Source organism: Ovis aries, chromosome 1 (assembly GCF_016772045.2).
Source record: "Ovis aries strain OAR_USU_Benz2616 breed Rambouillet chromosome 1, ARS-UI_Ramb_v3.0, whole genome shotgun sequence".
In the NCBI taxonomy this organism is placed as follows: domain Eukaryota; kingdom Metazoa; phylum Chordata; class Mammalia; order Artiodactyla; family Bovidae; genus Ovis; species Ovis aries.
Window position 1 is genome coordinate 239,105,985 of NC_056054.1, and position 25,341 is coordinate 239,131,325.

Here is a 25,341-nt window from a genome sequence, read left to right on the forward strand (position 1 = left end):
TGGTGAGGGTCCTGGAATAGGCAGGTAAGTCTGGATTAACAATCGGTAAGATGGAAGAAGACAGAAGGTGAACCTTAGGGAGATCCAGCAGGGGCCCGGTAGGTGAATCAGCACCAGGAATTTATTTTGTTTTGTTGTTTGGTATTTAGTCGTCAAGTCCTGTTGGACTCTTTGAGACCCCACGGACTATAGCCTGCCAGGCTCCTCTGTCCATGGAATTTTCCAGGCAAGAATACTGGAGTGGGTTGTCATTTCCTTCTCTAGGGGATCTTCCCCACCCAGAGAGCCAACCCATGTCCCCTGAGTTGCAGGCAGATTCTTTACTGCTGAGCCACCAGGAATCAATGAATGAATGACATAAAAGGTAGGAAATGAGGCAAGCTGGTTGCTGACGCTGGAGCCTCTGTCAACGTGTAAGAGAAGAGACTAGGATTCAGAATAAGAATTCTCCAGGTTCTGAGCTCAGAGAACAGAGGTGGGATCTCAGTTCTGAAACCCCAAAGGTAGAGTAGGATACTGAGACTTGTGCTCTGAGGCATAAGATGGGGGCTTGGTCTCTTATTCCTGGAGGAGTAAGGCAAGTTATTAAAACAGGACAACATCTGATCAGGATGAATAGGAAGAGCAACTTTCCACCAAACTTCTGAGCTGCTGGCCTGCCATCTTAACACATCCTCTGCTACTGAAATTCAGACTGTTCCAGTCATTCAAATGGAGACTATGTGGCCTCACTGTGGAGGACCAAGGAGCCTAGGGTAGAGTGCTAAGCTAAAGCTTTTCAATGCTCATGTGTGAGTGATTTTCATAAATTAAAAACATAGTAAGTCACTTAAGTTGGGAGATGATATCAGTATACTTGGTACAGTGTTTAAAATCTCTTGTTTCTAGCGCTAGTCATAGAAATTCAATATTTCATTTTAAGATTTTCTCTTGATGTGGACCATTTTTAAAGTCTTTATTGAATTTGTTACCATATTGCTGCTGATTTTTATGTTTTGGTGTTTTGGCCACAGTGTATGTGGAATCTTAGTTCCCTGACCAGGGATCAAACCTATACTCTCTGTGTTGGAAGATGAAGTCTTAACCACTGGACTGTCAGGAAAGTCCTCAAATATTTTACAAGAAAGTTTAAATACAGCAAGAAGCTTTAGAAAAACAAATCTATTATGTCGGGGATAATCCATGTTTTGGAAAATGTTTATTAAGGCATTTCTAGAGTGTATTTGTAGAACTGCTACTCAATCTCTACAGAATAATTCCATAATTCTCCAGCAAGAGAGTGAGTTCTCCTAGCTGAGGCCAGACTTGTGAGGGTTAAGGTAGGCTAGGAGCTTTGAGGGTATTAATGCAGATCAGGCTCTGTGAGTAAACACGCCATCAACTAGGAATCAACCCACAAAGGACAATGAGGCCAAGGTCAAGAAATCCTAGGGCCAAGAGTAAGGGAAGAAGAGCCCCACTTCAAGACTACAGATTGTAACATTCTATAAAACGAAGTTGCTCAGTCGTGCCTGACTTTTTGAGACCCCATGGACTGTAGCCTATGAGGCTCCTCCGTCCATGGAATTTTCCAGGCAAAAGTACTGGAGTGGGTTGCCACTTCCTTCTCCAGGAGATCTTCCCGACCCAGGGAACGAACCGGGGTCTCCCGCATTGTAGGCAGACACTTTACCGTCTGAGCCACCAGGGAAGTCCAAGCGCCGCAGAAAACGTGTTCGCTAAGAGAACAAAGAGCTAGAGCTCCAAGCATCCTCACCTTGTCCTGAAGGATCCCGGATGAGCCCCCAAAATGAAAGGTTGTTGTTGAATCACGACGCCAGGATTTTTGGCCCCTGGAGGAGAAGAATTCAATCCAGGGCCAGAGATGAGGCTTGATCACTCAGACCTTTGGTGTAATAAAGTTTTATTAAAGTATAAAGGAGATAGAGAAAAAGCTTCTGACATAGGCATCAGAAGGGGGCATAAAAAATACCCATTCTGTAAAAGGGAGGGATCAAAAACAAAACAAACAACAACAAAACCACATGAGAGGGATCAGCAGGAAGAACATGTGTGGGTGTCTACCTGTGAAGTGGAGGCAAGAAGGGCGAGAGCGGAGAAGCAAAAAGGAAAGAAAGAGAAGAAAGGTAACTGAAAAAAAAGGAGGCTTTCTAAGCATTCAAAAGAATCCTAGAGATATGAATTCCAAGCCAAATTCTACTCCCAGCTCACTGAGTAATTCAGACAATTCTCCATGGGCTGGTCTTTTAGGATCCTTTTTTTTGTTTTTTTGGTTGTGCTGGGTCTTTGAGAGGGCTTTCTCTAGTTGCAGAGAGGAGATGCCCTGAGGCATGTGGGATCTTAGTTCCCTGATCAGAGATTGAACCCATGTCCCCTGCAAATTGTATACCTCTGGACCATCAGGGAAGCCCTGGGGGATCTTCTTATCTTCAGCCTTTTGTGACTCTAAGGCTACTGCTGTTATGAATATTCTACCTTCCTTCTTTCTCACCTACAAGTATTTATGGTGAACCTGTCTGAGCCTGAGGATATGTGTGGATGAGCCTAGTCACACACTGTCTCATCATCACTTTGGCATGCAACTTCTGGGGCCATCATATTGAGTCAAAAGCAATCAATCCATCTGCTGTCCAGTGACCTCAGCTCTCCTAGCTGAGGCAACTAGAGTCTCTCTTGGAGACAAGCATAACATAGAGGACAGGAACAAGGGCCCACGAGCCAGATTGTCCAAGTCCAACACCTGGTTCCACTACTTACTGGTTATGGAAAACCTGGGGGTTACTTCATCTTACAGTGCCTCAGTTTCCTCAGCTGTCAAATGGAGAAAATAATACAACCCATCACTTAGGATTGTTGTGAATTTTAAATTATGAAATTATTCATGTACTTAGAACATATAATAAGCATTCAGTGAATATTAGCTATTCATATTCAATATATTACTATTGTTATTACTAACTATCATTCTTGTGAATTCAAACTGGGAAATGTAGAGAGACAAAATTGGTTATCAGTAGGGGTGAAAAATGAAAAGTGTCAAGAAGTAAGGTTGGGTTACAGCAAATCCATGCGGCATGCATGCCAAAGTTGTGATAGGACAGAAACTCCGGGAGTAAGCGGGGCAGCCTGTCAGTGGAGAAAGGAGAGCACCCAAAGAGACCTAGAGGGCATGAGAGAGAGATCTTGGGACCCATGGGAGAGATGGCCCATTTTGAGAGGTGTCTTGGATCCTTAGAAATCAAGATGTTGTCATTATCTCGATATAATAAGCCCCATTTTCTTGAGGGTCTCCTTGCAACCCAAGAGCACAATTAAAATACAGCCCATAGACTAGATGAAACATAACGCTTGGGCTCAAATAGTTCTCTTTTAGTGTTTGTCAACTGGCAATTCCAAAGCAAAAATGTATGTTCAATGACAAAAGAGTTTCCAAGTATTCTATGGTAACCAGCTGAACAGTCATTCATCCTATTTGGAGAAGTAAGAGGATGGTGCAGTCAAAGAGGGCTTCCTGGAGGAGGTGATGCCAGGATTGCATCGTAAACTATTGAGAGAAAAGTGGGAGAATCAGAAGAATTTAAAAGAAGGGATATCAAAAGAAGCCACAAATCCAGAAACAGCCTGGGGTACAGAGAGAAACACAGGCCAGTCTACTGAGCTACTAAGGGTTAGGAGGGCAGTACATGGCCAGAACGTGTTTGAGCTGTGGGTCAGAACTTCATTCAAGAAGTATTTACTGATCATCCACCATGAGCCAGGCACCTTTAGGGAAAACAAGCACAGACTTGTGAGCTAGAGTGGCAAGTTTCCAGGGACTTCCCTGGTGGTCCAGTGGCTAAGACCCAATGCAGGGGGCACAGGTTCGATCCCTGGTCATGGGACTAGATTCTACACGCCACATCTAAAGATCTTGCATGCTACAACTAAGACCAAAGCCAAATAAATAAAAGGCCTTTTTTTTTTTTAGGTAACAAGGTTCCTACTGTCTTGAAGCTCGCTTTTCAGTGGGGAAGGCATGCATCATCCAGCAGAAAAATATCCAATTTTAAATAGAATGAAGAACTATAAAAGAAAGCAGAAGGGAATAGAGAGTGGTATGGTAAGGTGGGGAGAGGTTATTGTAGATGGTTGGCTAGAGCAGGAGATGACATTCGAGCAGAGAATTGAATAAAGACGGGGAGGTTGTGGGGAGCTTTCAAGGTAGATTTAGGTGAGAGATTATCTAGGCCTGAAATAGGACAGAGCTGGTTGAGATGGAGGTGAGAAAACAAGAGTAAAACTGTCAGGTCTTAGTGATTGTATGAGCTTCCCAGGTGGCTCAGTGGTAAAGAATCTGCCTGCCAGGCAGGACACACAGCTTCAATCCCTGGGTCAGGGAGATCCCCTGGAAAAGGAAATGGCAACCCATTACAGTATTCTTGCCTGCAGAATCCCACGGACAGAGGAGCATGGCGGGCTACAGTCTATGGGGTCACAAACAGCTGGACACGACTGAGTGACTAAAGAAAAACAAGTGATTGTATAGATGTTGGGGGTGTGAGAGAAAGGAAGGGATGGAGAACAACTCCCAGGTTTCCAGTTCAGGCAGCAAGGAAGGAAGATGGTGGTAACACAAACTGAGACATGGGACAGGAGGAAAAGCAGGTTGAGGGGGAAAGGTTGTCTTTCACAACAGTAGGTTCTAGCATGATCCCTTGGCTGGTGATGTCCCCGGCAGAAGCAATCTGCAGCTGGGGGCCTGGCTGGAGTTTGCGGACTCAGGGGTGAGGGCACAGGGGTGATCAACGATGCCATCAGTGGCACTGAGGTGGCCTGTCAGTCAGCCAACAAACTTGGAGTGGGCACTTGTATCCTCACAGAGGACCATCTGTGAACACTCAGCAAGTGGCAGGTGGTGCGGTGAGTCCTAAAGGATCTTCCTCTTTAGTAGGCCATGAAAAAAAATGTCCAAACTAGTAAAATGATTTCAAGTACTGACAATAGGGACTATGAAGAAGTAAAAGTAAGGTCACAGCATAAGGGGTTTTGGGGAGGGTGGGTTGTGGCAGAAAGATGGTCCTCTGTGAGGATACAATGTTGAAGGCAAAGCTGAGTAACAAGGACACTTGCCCTGTGGACCTGGATAAAGCCCCTTGGAAGCAAAAGAAGCTGTAGGTCTTTCGATCCTCAGACGGGAGTGGACTTCATGTATCTGAAGAACAGGTGAATGGTCAGAATGGCCAGAACAGAGTGAGGGAGGCAAGCTGAGGGAGCAAGGTCTGAGTGGGTCAGATGGGGAGGAGTCTGTTTTGTTTTTTTCTCTTTCTGGTCGCACTGCAAAGGTTGTCTTTCACAACAGTAGGGTTCTAGCATGATCCTTCGGCTGGTGATGTCCCCAGCAGGAGGAATCTGCAGCTGGAGCAGGGGCCTGGCTGGAGTTTGGACTCCAGCCAGGGGATCTTAGTTTCCCAACTAGGGATCAAACCCATGCCCCCTGCAGTGGAAGCATGGAGTTTAAACCTCTGGACTTTCAAGAAAGTTCCCAAGACTGGGTTTTATCCTGAGGGAACACAGTAAGAGCAGAAGCCTGAGGAAAGATTCCTGGGAAACACCAGCCTGAAGGACAAAGGGAATGTAGTCAGAAAGCCAGGAGCAGGCAGGCTTTTGTGGAACAAGTGATAAGTCCTCCAGCTGCAATGCAATTATGTTCATAATGCAGAATGGCTCCTGTTTTGTGAAGGCGACAATGCAAGGATTGTTCGTCTTTACCCATAGCCCACAACATAAGCTAAAGGCCCAAGAAGTCCATATGTCCTGCCACCATTGAGTTTCTCTTTCAACACAACAGCTTACATTTACATGGTGATGTATAGATCAGCAAGGAATCAGCGTCCACAGGACTACTTTAAGATAGCTGCAGAAAGAAGTCCAGCATTGTATGCTTTCACTGTGCAGATGAGAAAATGCAAGTGTACAGAAGTTAAAAAGTTTTTCCAAATTAATGTAGGCCTAAGCTAAAGACAGCATCTCTCTTTCTCTCGCACTTTTAGGCATCCCTGTCTCCTTATTCAAAGGCTACTTTTCATTTGGCACCTAGTTCAGGCCAGTTTGGAGAAAGCTATCATTAGATGTTTTTTGATCACCAAAATCTGGTGACTCTAACCATCTCCACCTCTCTTTATCCACAGGCACAACACTTCGTTTGGATGTCTGGGACGGATGGAAGGAGTTTCTGATGGGTTGTCTCCTTGGACAAAAACTTCAAGTCCAACGCTATTTATCAAATGAAGGACCAGTCCTCAAGTACGAGTTAAAGCAAATGCTAAACTAATCAATTTTTCCTAAACTCTCATAGGACCTCTTTAGCTGGGGTGTTGCTCCACGAAAGTTCCCGTTAGACATTTTTATTGCAATATATTCTGGAATAAGACAGCAAGGATGTCACCAGGGCTGAGAGCCTTTGGTGATGAATTGCAATTCAGGAAGGCTTTCCTTATACTAATCTAAATGGGAGACTTCAGTTTGGTTTGGATATTAGACTTTTAACAGCACTTTTTAAAGGCTACCACAATAATAAGTGCCTTGCCACTCTTATATTCAATTGTTCTAAAAACCACTGATTGCTAATTGATTGGCTGAAAATATCCGTGGTCTCTTCCTAAGCTATCATATAACTTATCAAACTACATTTAATGCACACTTAAGAGGTTAAAGCGTCTGCCTCCAATGCGGGAGACCCGGGTTCGATCCCTGGGTTGGGAAGATCCCCTGGAGAAGGAAATGGCAATCCACTCCAGTATTCTTGCCTGGAGAATCCCATGGACGGAGAAGCCTAGTAGGTTACAGTCCATGGGGTTGCAAAGGGTCGGACACGACTGAGCGACTTCACCTTCACCTTCAAACTTTTGCCACACATGAAGTGTTGCCTGTGCTGCTGGGGCAGTGGAGGAGGGTAGGTTCAGAGAAGCAGGTGGACATTTTAACCTATCTCTGCAGCCAGTAGCTTCCCAGGTGCATAAACTACCTTTTAGGTTTTAATGCAGTGGTATTTTTTTGAACAGTGCCCCCTTGTGGTGATTTAATCATAATGTACAGATACCCACACACACACAGGAGGCTGTGAGGTGACTGGAAAGTCAGCTTTTGAAATTTTCTAAGATATTCAAATAATTTAAATCAATTTCTATTTGGGGATAATTATAATGCTCTCTTTTCATGCTCTGAATGCAAAGAACCATTTCATTGCTTTCAACAGTGCATATTTGTTGAATACTTTGTAGCAGACATTGTGTTCTACTTATTACCTTATTTTATACTTAGAACATTTCTATGAGATTACCCATAAAAATCTTATTCTTTATCTTATTTTACAGGTAAGGAAACTGATTTAGGAAATCTCCCCAACATCACACAGCTAGCAAAGGGCCCAACTAAGTTTTCGATCCCAGCAACTTACTCCAGTGCTCATGTACTTAACCATTTCCACTTACTCTTTAAATAAAATCTAAGAGCTCAGAGAATATAAATAATAAGACTGAAAAACTCCTTTTGCAATTCATCCACCCAATCAACAAACACCAGTTGAGCATTTACTATGTACTATGAGCAATAAACAAGATATGGTTCCTGCCTTTAGCAAGCTTACAGTCCAGTAGAAGAAACACAAAACAAGTAACCAATTCTTGGAAGAACAGAATTGCAAAATGTTCAAGGGTACAAACTTCAGTACCCATTTACTTAGATTCATAGCCCTACTCCCTCAGTGTTTAATTGTGTACACTTGAGCAAGTAGTCATCCTCAGTTTCTTCTTCTGTAAAATGCGAATAATAATAGCACCTATCTTATAGAACTACTTTAGAGATTAACTGAGCTAATATCATAAGGAACTTAGAGGTCAGCCTGGCACACGGTAAGGAGGATATAAATGTTAGGTGTCACTGCTGTTACCATTCAGCCTGAAAAGTATGATGACATGGGTATTGTGCAAGAAGATATAGGAACGTATAGTAGGGACAACTAGAGTTACAGGAGCAGATAAAGCATCCTTAAAAAGGAACTTGAAGGGCTGATACTCAGGTAAATGATTGGGATAAGAATTAAAATGTTCCAATGAGGGCTTTCCTGGTGGCTCAGATAGTGAAGAATCTGCCTGCAATACAGGAGACCTGGGTTTGATCCCTCGGTTGGGAAGATCTCCTGGAGAAGGGAATGGCTACCCACTCCAGTATTCATGCCTGGGAAATCCCATGGACAGAGGAGCCTTGAGGGCTACAGTCCACAGGGTAGCAAAGAATCAGACACGATCAATTAACTAACACTTTCAAACAGATGGAACCACATGTACAAAGACCCAGGGGCAAGAATAGATTTAAAAAACTGAAAGAAGTTCCACATAGTAGATTATAGAATAAGAGGAAGCTAGTGGCCAGAGGCTGGAAAGGTTAGAAGAGGCCAGCTCATGAAGGCTCCTGTAGGAATGTGAAGGAATTTGGACTTTATCTTTTGAATGGTGGGAAGACATGGAAGGTAGAGAAAGACCATGATGCAATCTGCGTTTTAGAATGTTGGCTCTGGCTCCAGTATGAGGAATAGAGGCAGACAGGCAAATGACACTGGCAGCCTGAGCTAGGCTTACGTAGCAGAGGTGGGTCTAGGAGAACAGATAGATAGTGAAAAGATCGTTTAGGAGGCAGAATCAACTAGTCTCAGCAACAAGAGTGCTCTAGTTCCAACAACATGGGTATTAAGGATGAAAGCAAAGGCCAGTTAGGCGACACAGGAGAGGCTTTTCTCCCCAAATCAGGAAAACTGATCAAATTCAGAGTTGCTGGCTTACACTAATGAATTTCAAAATAAATTGATATATGAACCAAAACACCAATGCGTTCATGTATAACTCTAGTTAGTTAGACTCTAACTGTCATAGGGCCCTAGAAACTCCCATGTTCTGGGAAGACCATCTTTCTCATTCAGGAGAATTCCATGGGAAGCCAACAGACAGGAACAGATGCTGTGGTGAGCATGTAATCAGAAACAAGAGTTAGTTCTATGCAGTAGATTTTGGATGATACCAGTCTAGCTTGCCTCCATCTCTACAATGGGGTCTGATAAGCCTTGTCCAAGTGGATCTGGATAATACCTGGCAGAGCCCTGTCTAGCTTTGCCTCCCTAATTCTTATTTCTCTGAACACTCTTCACCAATCATTTGATTTGTGCCTGATGGGGTATTGGAAGGACAGAGATGTCGGGAAGGCCAGTAAGGGAAGAGAAGGGAAGTTGGTAGGAAGTGATGTTAGAGATGGGCAGGGTCCTGGTGACAGGGGCCTTGTAGGCCAAAGTGAAGCATTAGAATTTCGGTTGCAGCAGGAAGGTATTAGAGTGTTTAGAACAGGGCATAGGCCATCACCAACTTAAAGGAAAAAAAGATTGCTAAGCACTATGTGAGGAAAAGCCCATAGCGGGATAAGAAGGAAGTGGGAGACCCGTTAGGAGACTGTGGCACTGGTGGTCATGCTGGTGGGAGGCAATCTAGTGGTTTAGATCAGAACAGCAGTGGAGACTCTGAGAAGCCAGAAAATAAGGACAAAGCAGACAAACACACAAAACGTTCAAATTTCTAAAAATGTACTGAATTTCTTCCCGTACTTTCCCAGTTAATACAAAGCTTAATATTTTTCTTGAACATTTGATTTTCATGAAAAAGAAAACTGCTCCAAAGAAACCACTTTGAATTATTTACATATGCACAGTAGGACAACGTGTATAAGCAGGGCCTGTGTGCTTTAACCTGCATATTGCATGCTAAGTCACTTCAGTTGTGTCCCAACTCTTTGTGACCCCATGGATTGTAGCCCTCCAGGCTCCTCTGCCCATGGGATTCTCCAAGCAAGAATACCGGAGTGGGTTGCCATTTCATCCTCCAGGGGATCTTCCCCACCCAGGGACCGAACTCATATCTCTTGTGTCTTCTGCATTGACAGGTGGGTTCGTTACCACTAGCCCCATCTGGGAAGCCCATATATTACTATAGGCCTTTTCTGATTTTAGGTAAAAGTTAGGAAGAAATAAATATTTTAACCAGAATGCTTCAGGGGTATTTAGTGAAACTACATTTGTCTGTTTGCTCTGGCTTGTTTCATTCATTCAGGTATCAGAAAAGGGTCGCCCTGTACATCGCCGCCTTTTATGGGTACATTGAGCTCACTGAATGGGCCCTGAAACAGGGTGTGCGGCCCCATGAGACAGTCGGCGTGCACCCCTACCGAGCATGGTGCCAGGAAGCCCTGCACACAGACGTCTCTAAATGCCCCATTCATGCAGCCGCGGAAGCTGGCCAACTGTTGATTCTGAAGGCCTTTGTCAATTGCAGCGTGCTGTGCCTGGATTGCAAAAACGCAGCAGGACAAACTCCTCTGACCATTGCGTGCAAACACAAGCATAAAGACTGCGTGTTGTATTTACTGAGTAAAATGTGGTCCACGGTTTCTTTTCTGAAAATCTCAGTCTCCATGAGGATTTATATTAAAATAAAACAATGGGTACTCAGAGCTCAGAGTCACAACCTGAATAAAGGCCAGCTTTGTGGGGCAAGGGTCTTGGGGGCAAAAGTTGGAGATGTTGTGATGGTGGACGGTTTCACCAAACCCAAAATGACCTCCAAGAGCTGGCAGAAAGCTATGGGCAAGAACTCACAAGGAGGCACTGAGAGCAAACTGCTGCCCCTCGAGGAGCAAACTGTGAGCAGGAAACTTGCCCATCCTTTGGCAATTGCACAGCAGGACACAAGAGAAGAGACGGTCAAATTTCCTCCACTGGTAGATGCAAACACATTCTCTGAATTACAAAAAAGACAACAAAGCCGGAAAAAAATTACTGCCACAACTAGGAAAAAAGAAAAGCTCATAAAAAATACATATATGCCCCAAGTCCCTCTCCCTCCAATTTCAAGAGTGGGCTATTCACACCCATCATTTTACTATGCAACTCCCAGTGCTGACTTTTTACTCAGATCTTCCCTCGCATCTTTCTCAGAGCATAGTGGGAGGACTCCAAGGGAGAACGCCATCTACTGCTTAGCTGTGGCCAGGTAAGCTTTTCTCTTCAAACAAAGGTGAACTTTAATAGGGCAGTTCTAGGGAACAACCTTGTGGCTCAGATGGTAAAGAGTTGGCCTGCAATGCAGGAGATCTGAGTTTGATCCCTGGGCCGGGAAGCTCCTCTGGAGGAGGGCATGGCAATCCACTCCAGTATGCATGCCTGGAGAATCCCATGGACAGAGAAGCCTGGTGGGTTACAGTCCATGGGGTCCCACGGAGTCGGACATGACTGAGTGGCTAAAACACACACACACACAGGGAACAAATGGTCCACAAAGCCCTAACATGCCATATGGTGTAATACAGGTTGTTCCAATGCATCAGTCCCCAGCTTCAAGGTCCTCAGCCTAACATCACATTCAGGACAAAATGAACTGATTTTATTGGTTCATCCATGTAGTATTCTACTCATCAAATTTTCAGGAAGAGAAGAGTTGTATCAATGAATAAGTTCCTTTGCTGCTGCTGCTTCTTTTTCTTTAAACTAAAAGAAACTGCTAATTATAATTAAAGGGAGAAGGGGGAAACTTGCAATCTGGGAGATATCAAAAGTGTCAATGGAAGCCTGGACGGTAGTGAAAGTGGAAGGGAAGAAAAGAACAATTTAATGACAAACTGAATCATAAGACTTCAGTTGACTTATAGATAAGATATACAGGCTGGGGGAGAACTACATTGGATAAGAGAATAGAATTGATATTAACATTAAGGTAAGTTTAAAAAGTAATCCATTATCACATTTAAAGACATAAACAAGTGTGTCAGAAGCAAATTTTTCAGGCACATTCATTTTATAAGGTAAAATTTTATATGTGGGTCATCAGTTTTCACTGAAAACAGAACTCTAATTAGATCTCAGGACCCATCGACGACTTATGAGGCATTCTTGGGTGCCATGATTACAGTGGAAATATAGATTTATGAATGGCTTTCCCCCTTACTCAATATCATGAGAAGGAAAGAAAAACTAAAGCTAGACAGTTTTAGTGGCCTTTCTGTATTTGTCTTTATATCATCTAGATTGTTGCCACCTACTGGTGAGAATAATTTTAGCCTTAAAACTGTGGATGTGACTAGTGATGGAAGCAAGATCTGATGTTGTAAAGAGGAATATTGTATAGCAATCTGGAATGTTAGGTCCATGAATCAAGGTAAACTGGAAGTGGTCAAACAGGAGATGGCAAGAGTGAACGTTGACATTTTAGGAATCAGGAACTAAAATGGACTGGAATGGGAGAATTTAATACAGATGACCATTAAATCTACTACTGTGGGCAAGAATCCCATAGAAAAAATGCACTAGACCTCATAGTCAACAAAAAAGTCCAAAATGGAGTACTTGGGTGCAATCTCAAAAATGACAGAATAATCTCTCTTCTTTTCCAAGGCAAATCATTCAATATCACAGTAATCCAAGTCTATGCTTCAACCACAAATGCCGAAAAAGCTAAAATTAAACAGTTCTATGTCGAGGAAAAGAACAGAATGGGAAAGACTAGAGATCTCTTCAAGAAAATTAGAGATACCAAGGGAACATTTCATGCAAAGATGGGCTTGATAAAGGACAGAAATGGTCTGGACCTAACAGAAGCAGAAGATATTAAGAAGAGGTGGCAAGAATACACAGAAGAACTGTACAAAAATGATCTTCATGACCAAGATAATCGTGATGGTGTGATCACTTACCTAGAGCCAGACATCCTGGAATGTGAAGTCAAGTGGGCCTTAGAAAGCATCAGTATGAACAAAGCTAGTGGAGGTGATGGAATTCCAGTTGAGCTATTTCAAATCCTGAAAGATGATGCTATGAAAGTGCTGCACTCAATATGCCAGCAAATTTGGAAAACTCAGCAGTGGCCACAGGACTGGAAAAGGTCAGTTTTCATCCCAATCCCAAAGAAAGGCAATGCCAAAGAATGCTCAAACTACCACACAATTGCACTCATCTCACACGCTAGTAAAGTAATGCTCAAAATTCTCCAAGCCAGGCTTCAGCAATACATGAACCATGAAATTCCTGATGTTCAAGCTGGTTTTAGAAAAGGCGGAGGAACCAGAGATCAAATTGCCAACATCTGCTGGATCATGGAAAAAGCAAGAGAGTTCCAGAAAAACATCTATTTCTGCTTTATTGACTATGCCAAAGCCTGTGATCCTATTGTGGATCACAATAAACTGTGGAGAATTCTGAAAGAGATGGGAATACAGACCACCTGACCTGCCTCTTGAGAAATCTGTATGCAGGTCAGGAAGCAACAGTTAGAACTGGACATGGAACAACAGACTGGTTCCAAATAGGAAAAGGAGTACGTCAAGGCTGTATATTGTCACCCTGCTTATTTAACTTCTATGCAGAGTACATCATGAGAAACGCTGGACTGGAAGAAGCACAAGCTGGAATCAAGATTGCCGGGAGAAATATCAATAACCTCAGATATGCAGATGACACCATCCTTATGGCAGAAAGTGAAGAAGAACTAAAAAGCCTCTTGATGAAAGTGAAAGAGGAGAGTGAAAAAGTTGGCTGAAAGCTCAACATTCAGAAAATGAAGATCATGGCATCTGGTCCCATCACTTCATGGGAAATAGATGGGGAAACAGTGGAAACAGTGTCAGACTTTATTTTGGGGGGCTCCAAAATCACTACAGATGGTGATTGCAGCCATGAAATTAAAAGACGCTTACTCCTTGGAAGAAAAGTTATGACCAACCTAGATAGCATATTCAAAAGCAGAGACATTACTTTGCTGACTAAGGTCCGTCTAGTCAAGGCTATGGTTTTTCCTGTGGTCATGGATGGATGTGAGAGTTGGACAGTGAAGAAGGCAGAGCGCCGAAGAATTGATGCTTTTGAACTATGGTGTTGGAGAAGACTCTTGAGAGTCCCTTGGACTGCAAGGAGATCACCAGTCCATTCTGAAGGAGATCAGCCCTGGGATTTCTTTGGAAGGAATGATGCTAAAGCTGAAACTCCAGTACTTTGGCCACCTCATGTGAAGAGTTGACTCATTGGAAAAGACTCTGATGCTGGGAGGGATAGGGGGCAGGAGGAGAAGGGGACGACAGAGGATGAGATGGCTGGATGACATCACTGACTCAATGGACATGAGTCTGAGTGAACTCTGGGAGTTGATGATGGACAGGGAGGCCTAGCGTGCTGCGATTCATGGGGTCACAAAGAGTCGGACACGACTGAGCAACTGAACTGAACTGAACTGAACTGATGATGATCTACAAGACCTTCTAGAACTAACACCCCAAAAAGATGTCCTTTTCATCACAGAGGACTAGAATGCAAAAGTAGGAAGTCAAGAGATACTTGGAGTAACAGGCAAGTTTGGCCTTGGAGTACAAAAATGAAGCAGGGCAAAGGCTAACAGAGTTTTTCAAGAGAACGCACTGGTCATAGCAAACACCATCTTCCAACAACACAAAAGAAGATACCACACATGGATATCACCAGATGGTCAATACCAAAACCAGATTGATTATATTTTTTGCAGCTGAAGATGGAGAAGCTCTATACAGTCAGCAAAAGAAGACTGGGAGCTGACTGTGGCTCAGATCATGAACTCCTTATTGCAAAATTCAGACTTAAATTGAAGAAAGTAGAGAAAACCACTAGACCACTCAAGTATGACCTAAATCAAATCCCTTATGATTATACAGTGGAAGTGACAAATAGATTCAAGAGATTAGATATTATAGACAGAGTGCCTGAAGAACTATGGACGGAGGTTCGGGACACAGTACAGGAGCTGGTGATCAAGATCATCCCCAAGAAAAAGAAATGCAAAAAGGCAAAATGGTTGTCTGAGAAGGCCTTACAAATAGCTGAGAAAAGAAGAGAAGCCAAAGGCAAAGGAGAAAGGGAAAGATCTACCCATTTGAATGCAGAGTTCCAAATAATATCAAGGAGAGATAAAAAAAGGCTTCCTCAGCGATCAATGCAAAGAAAGAGAGGAAAACAATAGAATGGGAAAGACTAGAGATCTCTTCAAGAAAATTAGAGATACCAAGGGAACACTTCATGCAAAGATGGGCACAATAAAGGACAGAAACCGTATGGACCTAACAGAAACAGAAGATATTAAGAAGAGGTGGCAAGAATACACAGAAGAACTACACAAAAAAATATCTTCATGACCCAGATAACCACGATGGTGTGACCACTCACCTAAAGCCAGATATCCTGGAATGGGAAATCAAGTGGGCCTTCAGAAGCATCACTTCAAACAAAACTAGTGGAGGTGATGGAATTCCAGTTGAGCTATTTCAAATCCTAAAAGATGACCCTGTGAAAGTGCTACACTCAATATGCCAGCAAATTTGGAAAACTCAGCAGTGGCCACAGGACTGGAAAAGGTCAGTTTTCGTTCCAATCCCAAAGGAAAACAATGCCAAAGAATGCTCAAACTACCACACAATTGCACTTATCTTACACGCTTGCAAAGTAATGTTCAAAATTCTCCAAGCGGAGCTCCAACAGTACGTGAACCAAGAATTTCCAGATAGTTAAGCTGGATTTAGAAAAGGCAGAGGAACCAGAGATCAAATTGCCAACAACCACTGGATCATAGAAAAAGCAAGAGAATTCCAGAAAAACATCTACTTCTGCTTCATTGACTACCTCAAAGCCTTTGACTACATGGATCACAACAAAAAATGGAAAATCCTTAAAGAGACGGGAATACCAGACCACCTTACCTGCCTCCTGAGAAATCTGTATGCAGGTCAAGAAGCAACAGTTAGAACCGGACATGGAAAAACAGACCAGTTCCAAATTGGGAAAGGGGTACATCAAGACTGTATATTGTCCCCCTACTTATTTAACTTATATGCAAAGTACATCATGTGAAATCCCAAGCTGGATGAAGACAAGCTGGCATCAAGATTGCCAGGAGAATATCAGTAACCTCAGATATGCATATGACACCACCCTTACGGCAGAAAACAAAGAGGAATTGAAGAGCCTCTTGATGAAAGTGAAAGAGGAGTGTGAAAAAGCTGGCTTAAAGCTCAACATTCAAAAAATGAAGACCATGGCATCTGATCCCATCACTTCATGGCAGATAGATGTTCGGGGTTGGGTGGGGGGGTCCCCTGGTGGCTCAGAGGTTAAACCGTCTGCCTGCAATGCAGGAGACCTGGGGTTGATCCCTGGGTCGGGAAGATCCCCTGGAGAAGGAAATGGCAACCCACTCCAGTATTCTTGCCTGGAGAATCCCATGGATGGAGGATCCTGGTGGGCTACTGTCCACGGACATGACTGAGCAACTTCACTTTCACTTTCAAAATCACTGCAGATGGTGACTGCACCCCTGAAATTAAAAGATGCTTGTTCCTTGGAAGAAAAGCTATGACCAATCTAGACAGCATATTAAAAAGCAGAGACATTACTTTGCTGACAAAGGTCCGTCTAGTCAAAGCTATGGTTTTTCCAGTAGTCATGTATGGATTTGAGAGTTGGACCATAAAGAAGGCTGAGCATCGAAGAATTGATGATTTTGAATTGTGGTTTTGGAGAAGATTCTTGAGAGTCCCTTGGACTGCAAGATCAAACCAGTCAATCCTAAGGAAATCAGTTCTGAATATTCATTGGAAGAACTGATACTGAAGCTCCAATACTTTGGCCACCTGAGGTGAAGAGCTGACTCAGTGGAAAAGACCCTAAGGCTGGGAAAGATTGAAGGCAGGAGGATAAGAGGACAACAGAGGATGAGATGGTTGATGGCATCACCAACTTGATGGATATGACTTTGAGCAAGCTCTGGGAGTTGGTGATGCATGCGAAGCCTGGCGTGCTGCAGGGGTCACAAAGAGTTAGACTCGACTGAATGACTGAACTAAACTGAGCACAATGAGGTTGTGAATAGAAATCTTATTTCCAGTCTTATTGTTTCTCATTTCTCAATATTTTTCTCTTCCTTGCATTTGTACTCTTGACTGCCTTCCCATCTGTCTTCTCCGTTTCCCACAGCATCTTTCCCAGGATGTAGCCCACATTCCCCTGTTGGTGTGTTGTGGAGGGCACAGGGGAACCTGCACACCTTATGCCCCTGAAAAGCTCTCTTTGGTTTGACTCAGGTCGCCCCTCGCAGGAGTCATGAAAGCACCCATGTCCATCTGAAGCTGGCAGTCAAGCCAGGCAGCCAGGTGGTCTGAGCACTTAGTGCTGAAGGACCAGTTACAGCTCTTGGGCTGAAATGTGAGAAATGGACACATGCCATCTTGATGGTGGGGTCCACCATTATCAAGCTAGTATCATAGCCAGGAGATGGGAAAGAGCCTAACTAATCCTTCATGGTGGTGACCCAGGAGAACTGGGTCAGGGAGGGTCCATTAGATGTTCCCAATTTTGTGAGAAATGTGATCTCCCAACCAGGACCCCAGACATTTCATCTGGCATCATATGAGAGCATTTGCTGGACTATGTGTCATTCAGGAACTCCACATTATTTTTAACATTATTCATTCATTCATTTATTTTAATATTTATTTTTATTTATTTATTTGGCTGTGCTCGGTCTTAGTTGCAGCATGCAGAATCTTCAGTCTTTTAGTTGTGGCCTGTGGGATCTAGGTCCTTGACCAGGGATTGAACCTGGCCCCCCTGCATTCGGAGCACAGAGAGTTAGCCATGAGACCACCAGGGAAGTCTCTAGGAATGCCATCTTTAGCTTCACAAAAACATACTTGTGAAGGTTGACTCAGAGTATTGAGTTAACTCAGATCCAGTGCTAATGTGGGTCTCGGGTGGTGAGTGCAGGTAACTGGTATGGAGCTGACAGTGACCATCTCATTCCTCAGAAGACAGTGTCAGCTTTATATACATCAAAGAATATTGCCAAGGTGTGCCTAGAAAACTGTCTTCCTTACAGCTTATTGTCTAATTCCAGTGAACTTGATGTAACCTAGGAATCCAGGTTAGTGAAGATCCAAATGTGGAGGATTGGTCCAGAAGGTTCAGAGTGTACTGAGAATAGATGGTAATCCCCAGAGATGTTTCTGATGGGCTCTTATGCTCCTGATAAAAGCAGAACTCTCTATGTTGTTTTGTTTTGTTTCATTTTGATAAAAAGTACCAAGGAGGGAATTCCCTATTGGTCCAGTGGTTAGCACCCCAGGTTGTTGCTGCCAAGGAAGTGGGCTCAATCCCTAGTTCAGAAACTAAGGTTCCTGCAAGTTGTATAGCATGGCCAAAAAAAAAAAAAAAGCTTCAACCCAGCAAATTCTATGACATTGAGTGGGTTTCTGTTTCTAGCTGTGAGTGCTCACCTTTTGGTATTGCCTTGGGATGATTTCATTCCCACTGCTTCACAAGGAAATGGTTCTAGAAAGATTCCTTTTTCCTGTTTACCTCCTCATAGGACAAGACAAACCAGCCACAAGAACCACAAAATAAGCCCAAGGTTTCCATCACTTTAGCTATAAATGGGGAGAAGGCAATGGCACCCCACTCCAGTACACTTGCCTGGAAAATCCCATGGACAGAGGAGCCTGGTAGGCTGCAGTCCATGGGGTTGCTAGGAGTTGGACATGACTGAGCGACTTCACTTTCACTTTTCACTTTCGTGCATTGGAGAAGGAAATGGCAATCCACTCCAGTGTTCTTGCCTGGAGAATCTCAGGGACGGGGGAGTATAGTGGGCTGCCATCTATGGGGTCGCACAGAGTTGGACATGACTGAAGCAACTTAGCAGCAGCAGCAGCTATAAATGGGTACAAGAATGGACCTCCTTATAAATTATGCCCTGTTTTCTTGCAGTGCCTTTAAAGAGAAACGATGGCTTCAACAGTTAGGAATAGCAAGAGTCCTAGCGAAAAAGAGCATTTCTAATCTGACTATCCAAGGAAGCTTGACAGCATGTGAAAATCCTCCAGAAATTGTGCTTTGAAAAGTCACAACAACCCCAGTTTGTATGAAGACCTGGTCAGACAGAACTTCTAATTCTAATGCTAAAGTTTCTGAAAACTGTTTTAATTTTGGGGTTTCTAATAACAGTTCTGATGATACATGAATATTTAAAGTTCAATACCATGTTTTCTCAAACTCCATCACCCTAACTTAATAGATGCAGAGAAAGCCTTTGACAAAATTCAACATCCATTTATGATTAAAAACTCTCCAGAAAGCAGGAATAGTAGGAAAATACCTCAACATAATAAAAGCTATCTATGACAAACCCACAGCAAACATTATCCTCAATGGTGAAAAATTGAAAGCATTTCCCCTAAAGCCAGGAACAAGACAAGGGTGCCCACTTTCACCACTACTATTCAACATAGTTCTGGAAGTTTTGGCCACAGCAATCAGAGCAGAAAAAGAAATAAAAGGAATCCAAATTGGAAAAGAAGAAGTAAAACTCTCACTGTTTGCAGATGACATGGTCCTCTACATAGAAAACCCTAAAGACTCCACCAGAAAATTACTAGAGCTAATCAATGAATATGGTAAAGCTGCAGGATATAAAATCAGCACACAGAAATCCCTTGCATTCCTATACACTAATAATGAGAAAATAGAAAAAGAAATTAAGGAAACAATTCCATTCACCATTGCAATGAAAAGAATAAAATACTTAGGAATATATCTACCTTAAAGAAACTAAAGACTTATACAAGGAAAACTATAAAATACTGGTGAAAGAAATCAAAGAGGACACTAATAGATGGAGAAATATACCATGTTCATGGATTGGAAGAATCAATATAGTGAAAATGAGTATACTACTCAAAGCAATCTATAGATTCAATGCAATCCCTATCAAGCTACCAGTGGTATTTTTCAGAGAACTAGAACAAATAATTTCACAATTTGTATGGAAATATAAAAAACCTTGAATAGCCAAAGCAATCTTGAGAAAGAAGAATGGACCTGGAGGAATCAACTTGCCTGACTTCAGGCTCTACTACAAAGCCACAGTCATCAAGACAGTATGGTACTGGCACAAAGACAGAAATATAAATCAATGGAACAAAATAGAAAGCCCAGAGATAAATCCACACACCTATGGACACCTTATCTTCGACAAAGGAGGCAAGAACATACAATGGATTAAAGACAATCTCTTTAACAAGTGGTGCTGGGAAAACTGGTCAACCACTTGTTAAAGAATGAAACTAGAACACTTTTAACACCATACACAAAAAGAAACTCAAAAGGGATTAAAGATCTAAATGTAAGACCAGAAACTATAAAACTCCTAGAGGAGAACATAGGCAAAACACTCTCTGACATAAATCACAGCAGGATCCTCTATGACCCACCTCCCAGAATACTGGAAATAAAAGCAAAAATAAACAAATGGGACCTAATTAAAATTAAAAGCTTCTGCACAACATAGGAAACTATAAGCAAGGTGAAAAGACAGTCTTCGGAATGGGAGAAAATAATAGCAAATGAAGCAACTGACAAACAACTAACCTCAAGAATATAGAAGGAACTCCTGCAGCTCAACTCCAGAAAAATAAACGACCCAATCAAAAAATGGGCCAAAGAACTAAATAGACATTTCTCCAAAGAAGACATACAGATGGCTAACAAACACATGAAAAGATGCTCAACATCACTCATTATCAGAGAAATGCAAATCAAAACCACAATGAAGTACCATTTCACGCCAGTCAGAATGGCTGTGATCCAAAAGTCTACAAGCAATAAATGCTGGAGAGGGTGTGGAGAAAAGGGAACCCTCTTACACTGTTGGTGGGAATGCAAACTAGTACAGCCACTATGGAGAACAGTGTGGAGATTTCTTAAAAAACTGGGGACAGAACTGCCTTATGACCCAGCAATCCCACTGCTGGGCATACACACCAAGGAAACCAGAAGTGAAAGAGACACGTGTACCCCAGTGTTCATCGCAGCACTGTTTATAATAGCCAGGACATGGAAGCAACCTAGATGTCCATCAGCAGATGACTGGATAAGAAAGCTGTGGTACATACACACAATGAAGTATTACTCATCCATCAAAAAGAATACATTTGAATCAGTTTTAATGAGGTAGATGAAACTGGAGCTGATTATACAGAGTGAAGTAAGCCAGAAAGAAAAACACCAATACAGTATACTAATGCATATATATGGAATTTAGAAACATAGTAACAATAACCCTGTATGAGAGACAGCAAAAGAGACACAGATGTATAGAACAGTCTTTTGGACTCTGCAGGAGAGGGAGAGGGTGGGATGATTTGGGAAAATGGCATTGAAACATGTATAATATCATATAAGAAACGAATCGCCAGTCTAGGTTCGATGCAGGATACAGGATGCTTGGGGCTGGTGCACTGGGATGAGCCAGAGGGATGGTACGGGGAGGGAGGTGGGGGGGGGAGTTCAAGATTGGGAACATGTGTACACCCGTGGCAGATTCATGTTGATGTATGGCAAAATCAATACAATATTGTAAAGTAATTAGCCTTCAATTAAAATAAATAAATTTTAAAAAAAAGAAAAGAAAATTTAGGGCATTTGTTTTTACACAAAGAGTCTGAGGTATAATTCATAAGAAACTGAGAAGAGCAGTTGCCTATGGGGGTAGTAGGGCAACTGGGAAGATGAGAAACAAGGACACGAGCAAGAATGTCTATCTTATTTATTTATTTTTTGCTTTCCTGGGGCTTTTTAAAATGTTTTTTGTTTTCAAACATATGATTGCAGTACACAGTGAAAATATTAATTCAAAAAATTCTATATAGGGAAAATATTCTATATAGGGATGAGATGGCTGGATGGCATCACCAACTTGATGCACATGAGTTTGAGCAAGTTCCAGGAGATGGTGATGGACAGGGAAGCCTGGCATGCTGTGGTCCATGGGGTGGCAAAGAGTTGGACACGACTGAGTGACTGAACCCAACTGATACAGGAAAGTCCCTGGTAGAGTTATAAATACCATCTATGTCTAATACTGGTCTCGGATATCTTTTGAATTTCTGCTAAAACACTGCTTGCTATTAAGTTTTTTAAACTGATGTAGAGTTTGCCTACAGTGAATTACAAAGATCTTAAATGTAAGATTCAACAGCTTGAACAATTATATACATCTGTGTAACTAATACCCCAGTCAAGACGTAAACACTTCATTACCCCAGAAAGTTGCTTCAAGCTCTTAAATTTATAGACAACTGCTATTCTGATTTCCTGATATACCTCTGCATATAACAGTTTCCAATTAAAGGAATCATATAGCTGTTCACTTTATGTCTGGGTTATTTTTCTCAACTTAATCAACTGAGGCTCATTAACATTGTTGCCAGAGAAGGCAATGACACCCAACTCCAGTACTCCTGCCTGGAAAATCTCGTGGATGGAGGAGCCTGGTAGGCTGCAGTCCATGGGGTCACTAAGAGTCGGACACGACTGAGCAACTTCACTTTTACTTTTCACTTTCATGCATTGGAGAAGGAAATGGCAACCCACTCCAGTGTTCTTGCCTGGAGAATCCCAGGGATGGGGGAGCCTGGTGGGCTGCCATCTATGGGGTCGCACAGAGTCGGACATGACTGAAGTGACTTAGCAGCAGCAGCAGCATTGTTGTATGTATTAGTACTACGTTCTTTTTTTTTCTCTATGTAGTAATATTCCTTTATTCATTGCTGATATCATTGCTGGGATCTTTTGCCCTATTTTTATTTTTGCCATGAATAGTCAGTCTTGTTAATGGTTCTGTCAATTTTACTAATTTTATTAGTTTTCTACAATGAACCCCTTTTGTTTACTCTTTATATTGTATATTTGTTTTCTAACTTGTTACTTTTTTTTTTTTACAGTTTCTGCTGCTCTGATTAAATACTTTACTAGTATTCTAATATTTTGGACATGTTATTCATAGTTATTTCCCAGTCCAGGTCTAATAACTCCAATATTTGCACTTCCTCTATACAAGTCTTCCTTGGATCTTTTTTTTTACTATTGAGTAGTATTCCACTGTGTGGTCACATCACAATGTATTCAGATGTATGACATTTGGACTGTCTCCAGTTTTGCGAATAAAGCTGCTTTAAACATTATGGTAAAGGTCTTTTTCTGGATACATTCTTTCATTTCTTTGGGGGCAAGCATCTAGGTATGTAATTGTGAGATAATATGGTAAATATATAGTAACATTATAAGAACCTACCTAACAGTTCTCCAAAGCAGTATTATAGTTTTACACCTCTAGTAATAAATGTTCTGGTCACTTTACAGACTCACCAAAATTTGGTGTCATTAGAACTTTTGATTTTTAGCTATTCTAGTGGGTTTAAAATGACTTCTCATTGTGGTTTTAATTTGCATTTCTTTGATGACTAATAATATTGAATGCTTTTCCATGTGATTCTTGGCTATTTGTACCTTTTATTTTGTGAAGTGTCAATTAAGTTTTTGTCCATTTAGAAAATTCTGTTGTTTATCTTTTAATTATTGGTTTATTGGAGACTTTTACATACTCATGATACAAGTTCCTTGTCAGATGTATGTACTGTAAGAATTTTTTCCTAATCTGTGGCCTCTCTCTTTCCTTTATTAATGGTGTCTTTTGATGAATGAAAGTTTTTAACTCCAATGAAGTACAGTTTATCTTTTTTTTCTTTTATAGTTCATGCTTTCTGCTTCCTCTCTAAGGAATCTTTGCCCACCCCAAAGCCATGAAGATATTCTCAAATGTTTTCTTCTAGAAGTTTCAGAGTTCTTTAGGTCTACGTGTGTTTAGTTGTTAAGTGGTGTCCATCTCTTTGTGACCTCACAGACTGTAGATCTCCATGCTCCTCTGTCGATAGGATTTCCTAGGCAAGGATACTGGAGTGGGTCACCATTTCCTTCTCCAGGAGATCTTCCTGACCCAGGAATCGATACTGTGTCTCCTGCATTGGTAGGTGACTCTTTACCACTGAGGCACCAGGGAAGCCCAAGTACCTTGGCACCTTTGTCAAAAATCAATTTACAATTGATTTGTTCTTTTTCCTAGTTTGTTTTGGCTATTCTTAGCCACCTGCATTTCCAAAAAGATTTTTAAATAAACGTGTAAAAAATAAAAAAATAAAATAAACTTGCCATCCTCTATTTTAAAAAAAAGGCTATTGGGATTGTTGCCTATATTGATTATTTGAGACTAACTTCTTAATAATAGTGAATCTTACAACCCACCATATATCTCACCATCCATGGTATATGTCCCCATTTATCTAAGTCTTTCTTGATTTCACTCATCAAAGTTTTTTAGTTTTTTAGTGTAGAAGTCTTTCAAATCAGGTATTAAATGTTTTTTTAAATATTTAAAAATTTTAATTCTATTTGCTAGAAAGGTTTATAAGATAGATCCTTTTACAATAGTCAGAGACACCTAAAATCTAAAGCCATCTAAAAGTAGGTTTCTAGTTTGATATTATAGGGTTGGGCACATAGAAAGTTGATACAAAAAAAAAAAGGAAAGATAATGCTGAAGAGATGTTGTAGGCAGCATGTACAGAAGTGTTAGTCATTGCAGAGACAGTAAGAGGGGATTGTAACTGAAAGAGAGCACAGCACAGTTCTGGGGTACTGGTAACATTCTATTTCTTGATATGGATTAATAGATGTGTTCAATTTGAGAAAATTCGACAAGAAGTGGTTTTTTTCCCCCAACTCTGTACCCTTTCCTGAATGAATTTTATCATCCAGTTTAAGAAGTTAACTAAAATAATGAGAAAAATTTTAGGAGCTAATTCATAAACTACTTGATGCCAGCCTCAGACTCATAAGAGGGCAGTTCATGTGATGGATGCCACCATGTTACCTTCCCCTTGAACATGTGTTGAACTGAAGTGCAATTCCTTGCAAGAGATAATCAGTTCAGTTCAGTTCAGTTGATCATTCATGTCTGACTCTTTGTCACCCCATGGACTGCAGCATGCCAGGCTTTCTTGTCCATTACCACTTCCCAGAACTTGCTCAAACTCATGTCCAGAGAGTCAGTGATGCCATCCAACTATCTCATCCTCTGTCATTCCCTTCTCCTCCCGCCTTAAATCTTTCCCATCATCAGGGTCTTTTCCAATGAGTTTTTCCCATCAGATGGCCAAAGTATTGGAGCTTCAGCTTCAGCATCAGTCCTTCCAATGAATATTCAGGACTGATTTCCTTTAGGATTGACTGGTTTGACCTCTGCAGTCCAAGGGACTCTCAAGAGTCTTCTCCAAAACCACAGTTCAAAAGCATCAGTTCTTTGATGCTCAGCCTTCTTTATGGTCCAACTCTCACATTCATACATGACTACAGGAAAAACTGTAGCATTG

General features: G+C 41.8%; 1 protein-coding gene across 2 annotated transcripts in view; it reads left to right on the forward strand.

Annotated features, from left to right (window-relative positions):
- Positions 1-23,097, forward strand: part of ANKUB1 (ankyrin repeat and ubiquitin domain containing 1) — a 35,840-nt gene extending 12,743 nt beyond the window's left edge. For both annotated transcript variants that reach the window (XM_004003864.6, XM_015092607.4), the window contains exons 4-6: positions 6,168-6,282; positions 10,128-11,066; positions 18,845-23,097. In XM_004003864.6, the coding sequence (XP_004003913.2) occupies positions 6,168-6,282; positions 10,128-11,066; positions 18,845-18,974 (1,184 nt within the window). In that variant the 3' untranslated portion in view covers positions 18,975-23,097. The remainder of the gene's footprint in view (positions 1-6,167; positions 6,283-10,127; positions 11,067-18,844) is intronic.
- The last annotated feature ends 2,244 nt before the right edge of the window (positions 23,098-25,341 follow it).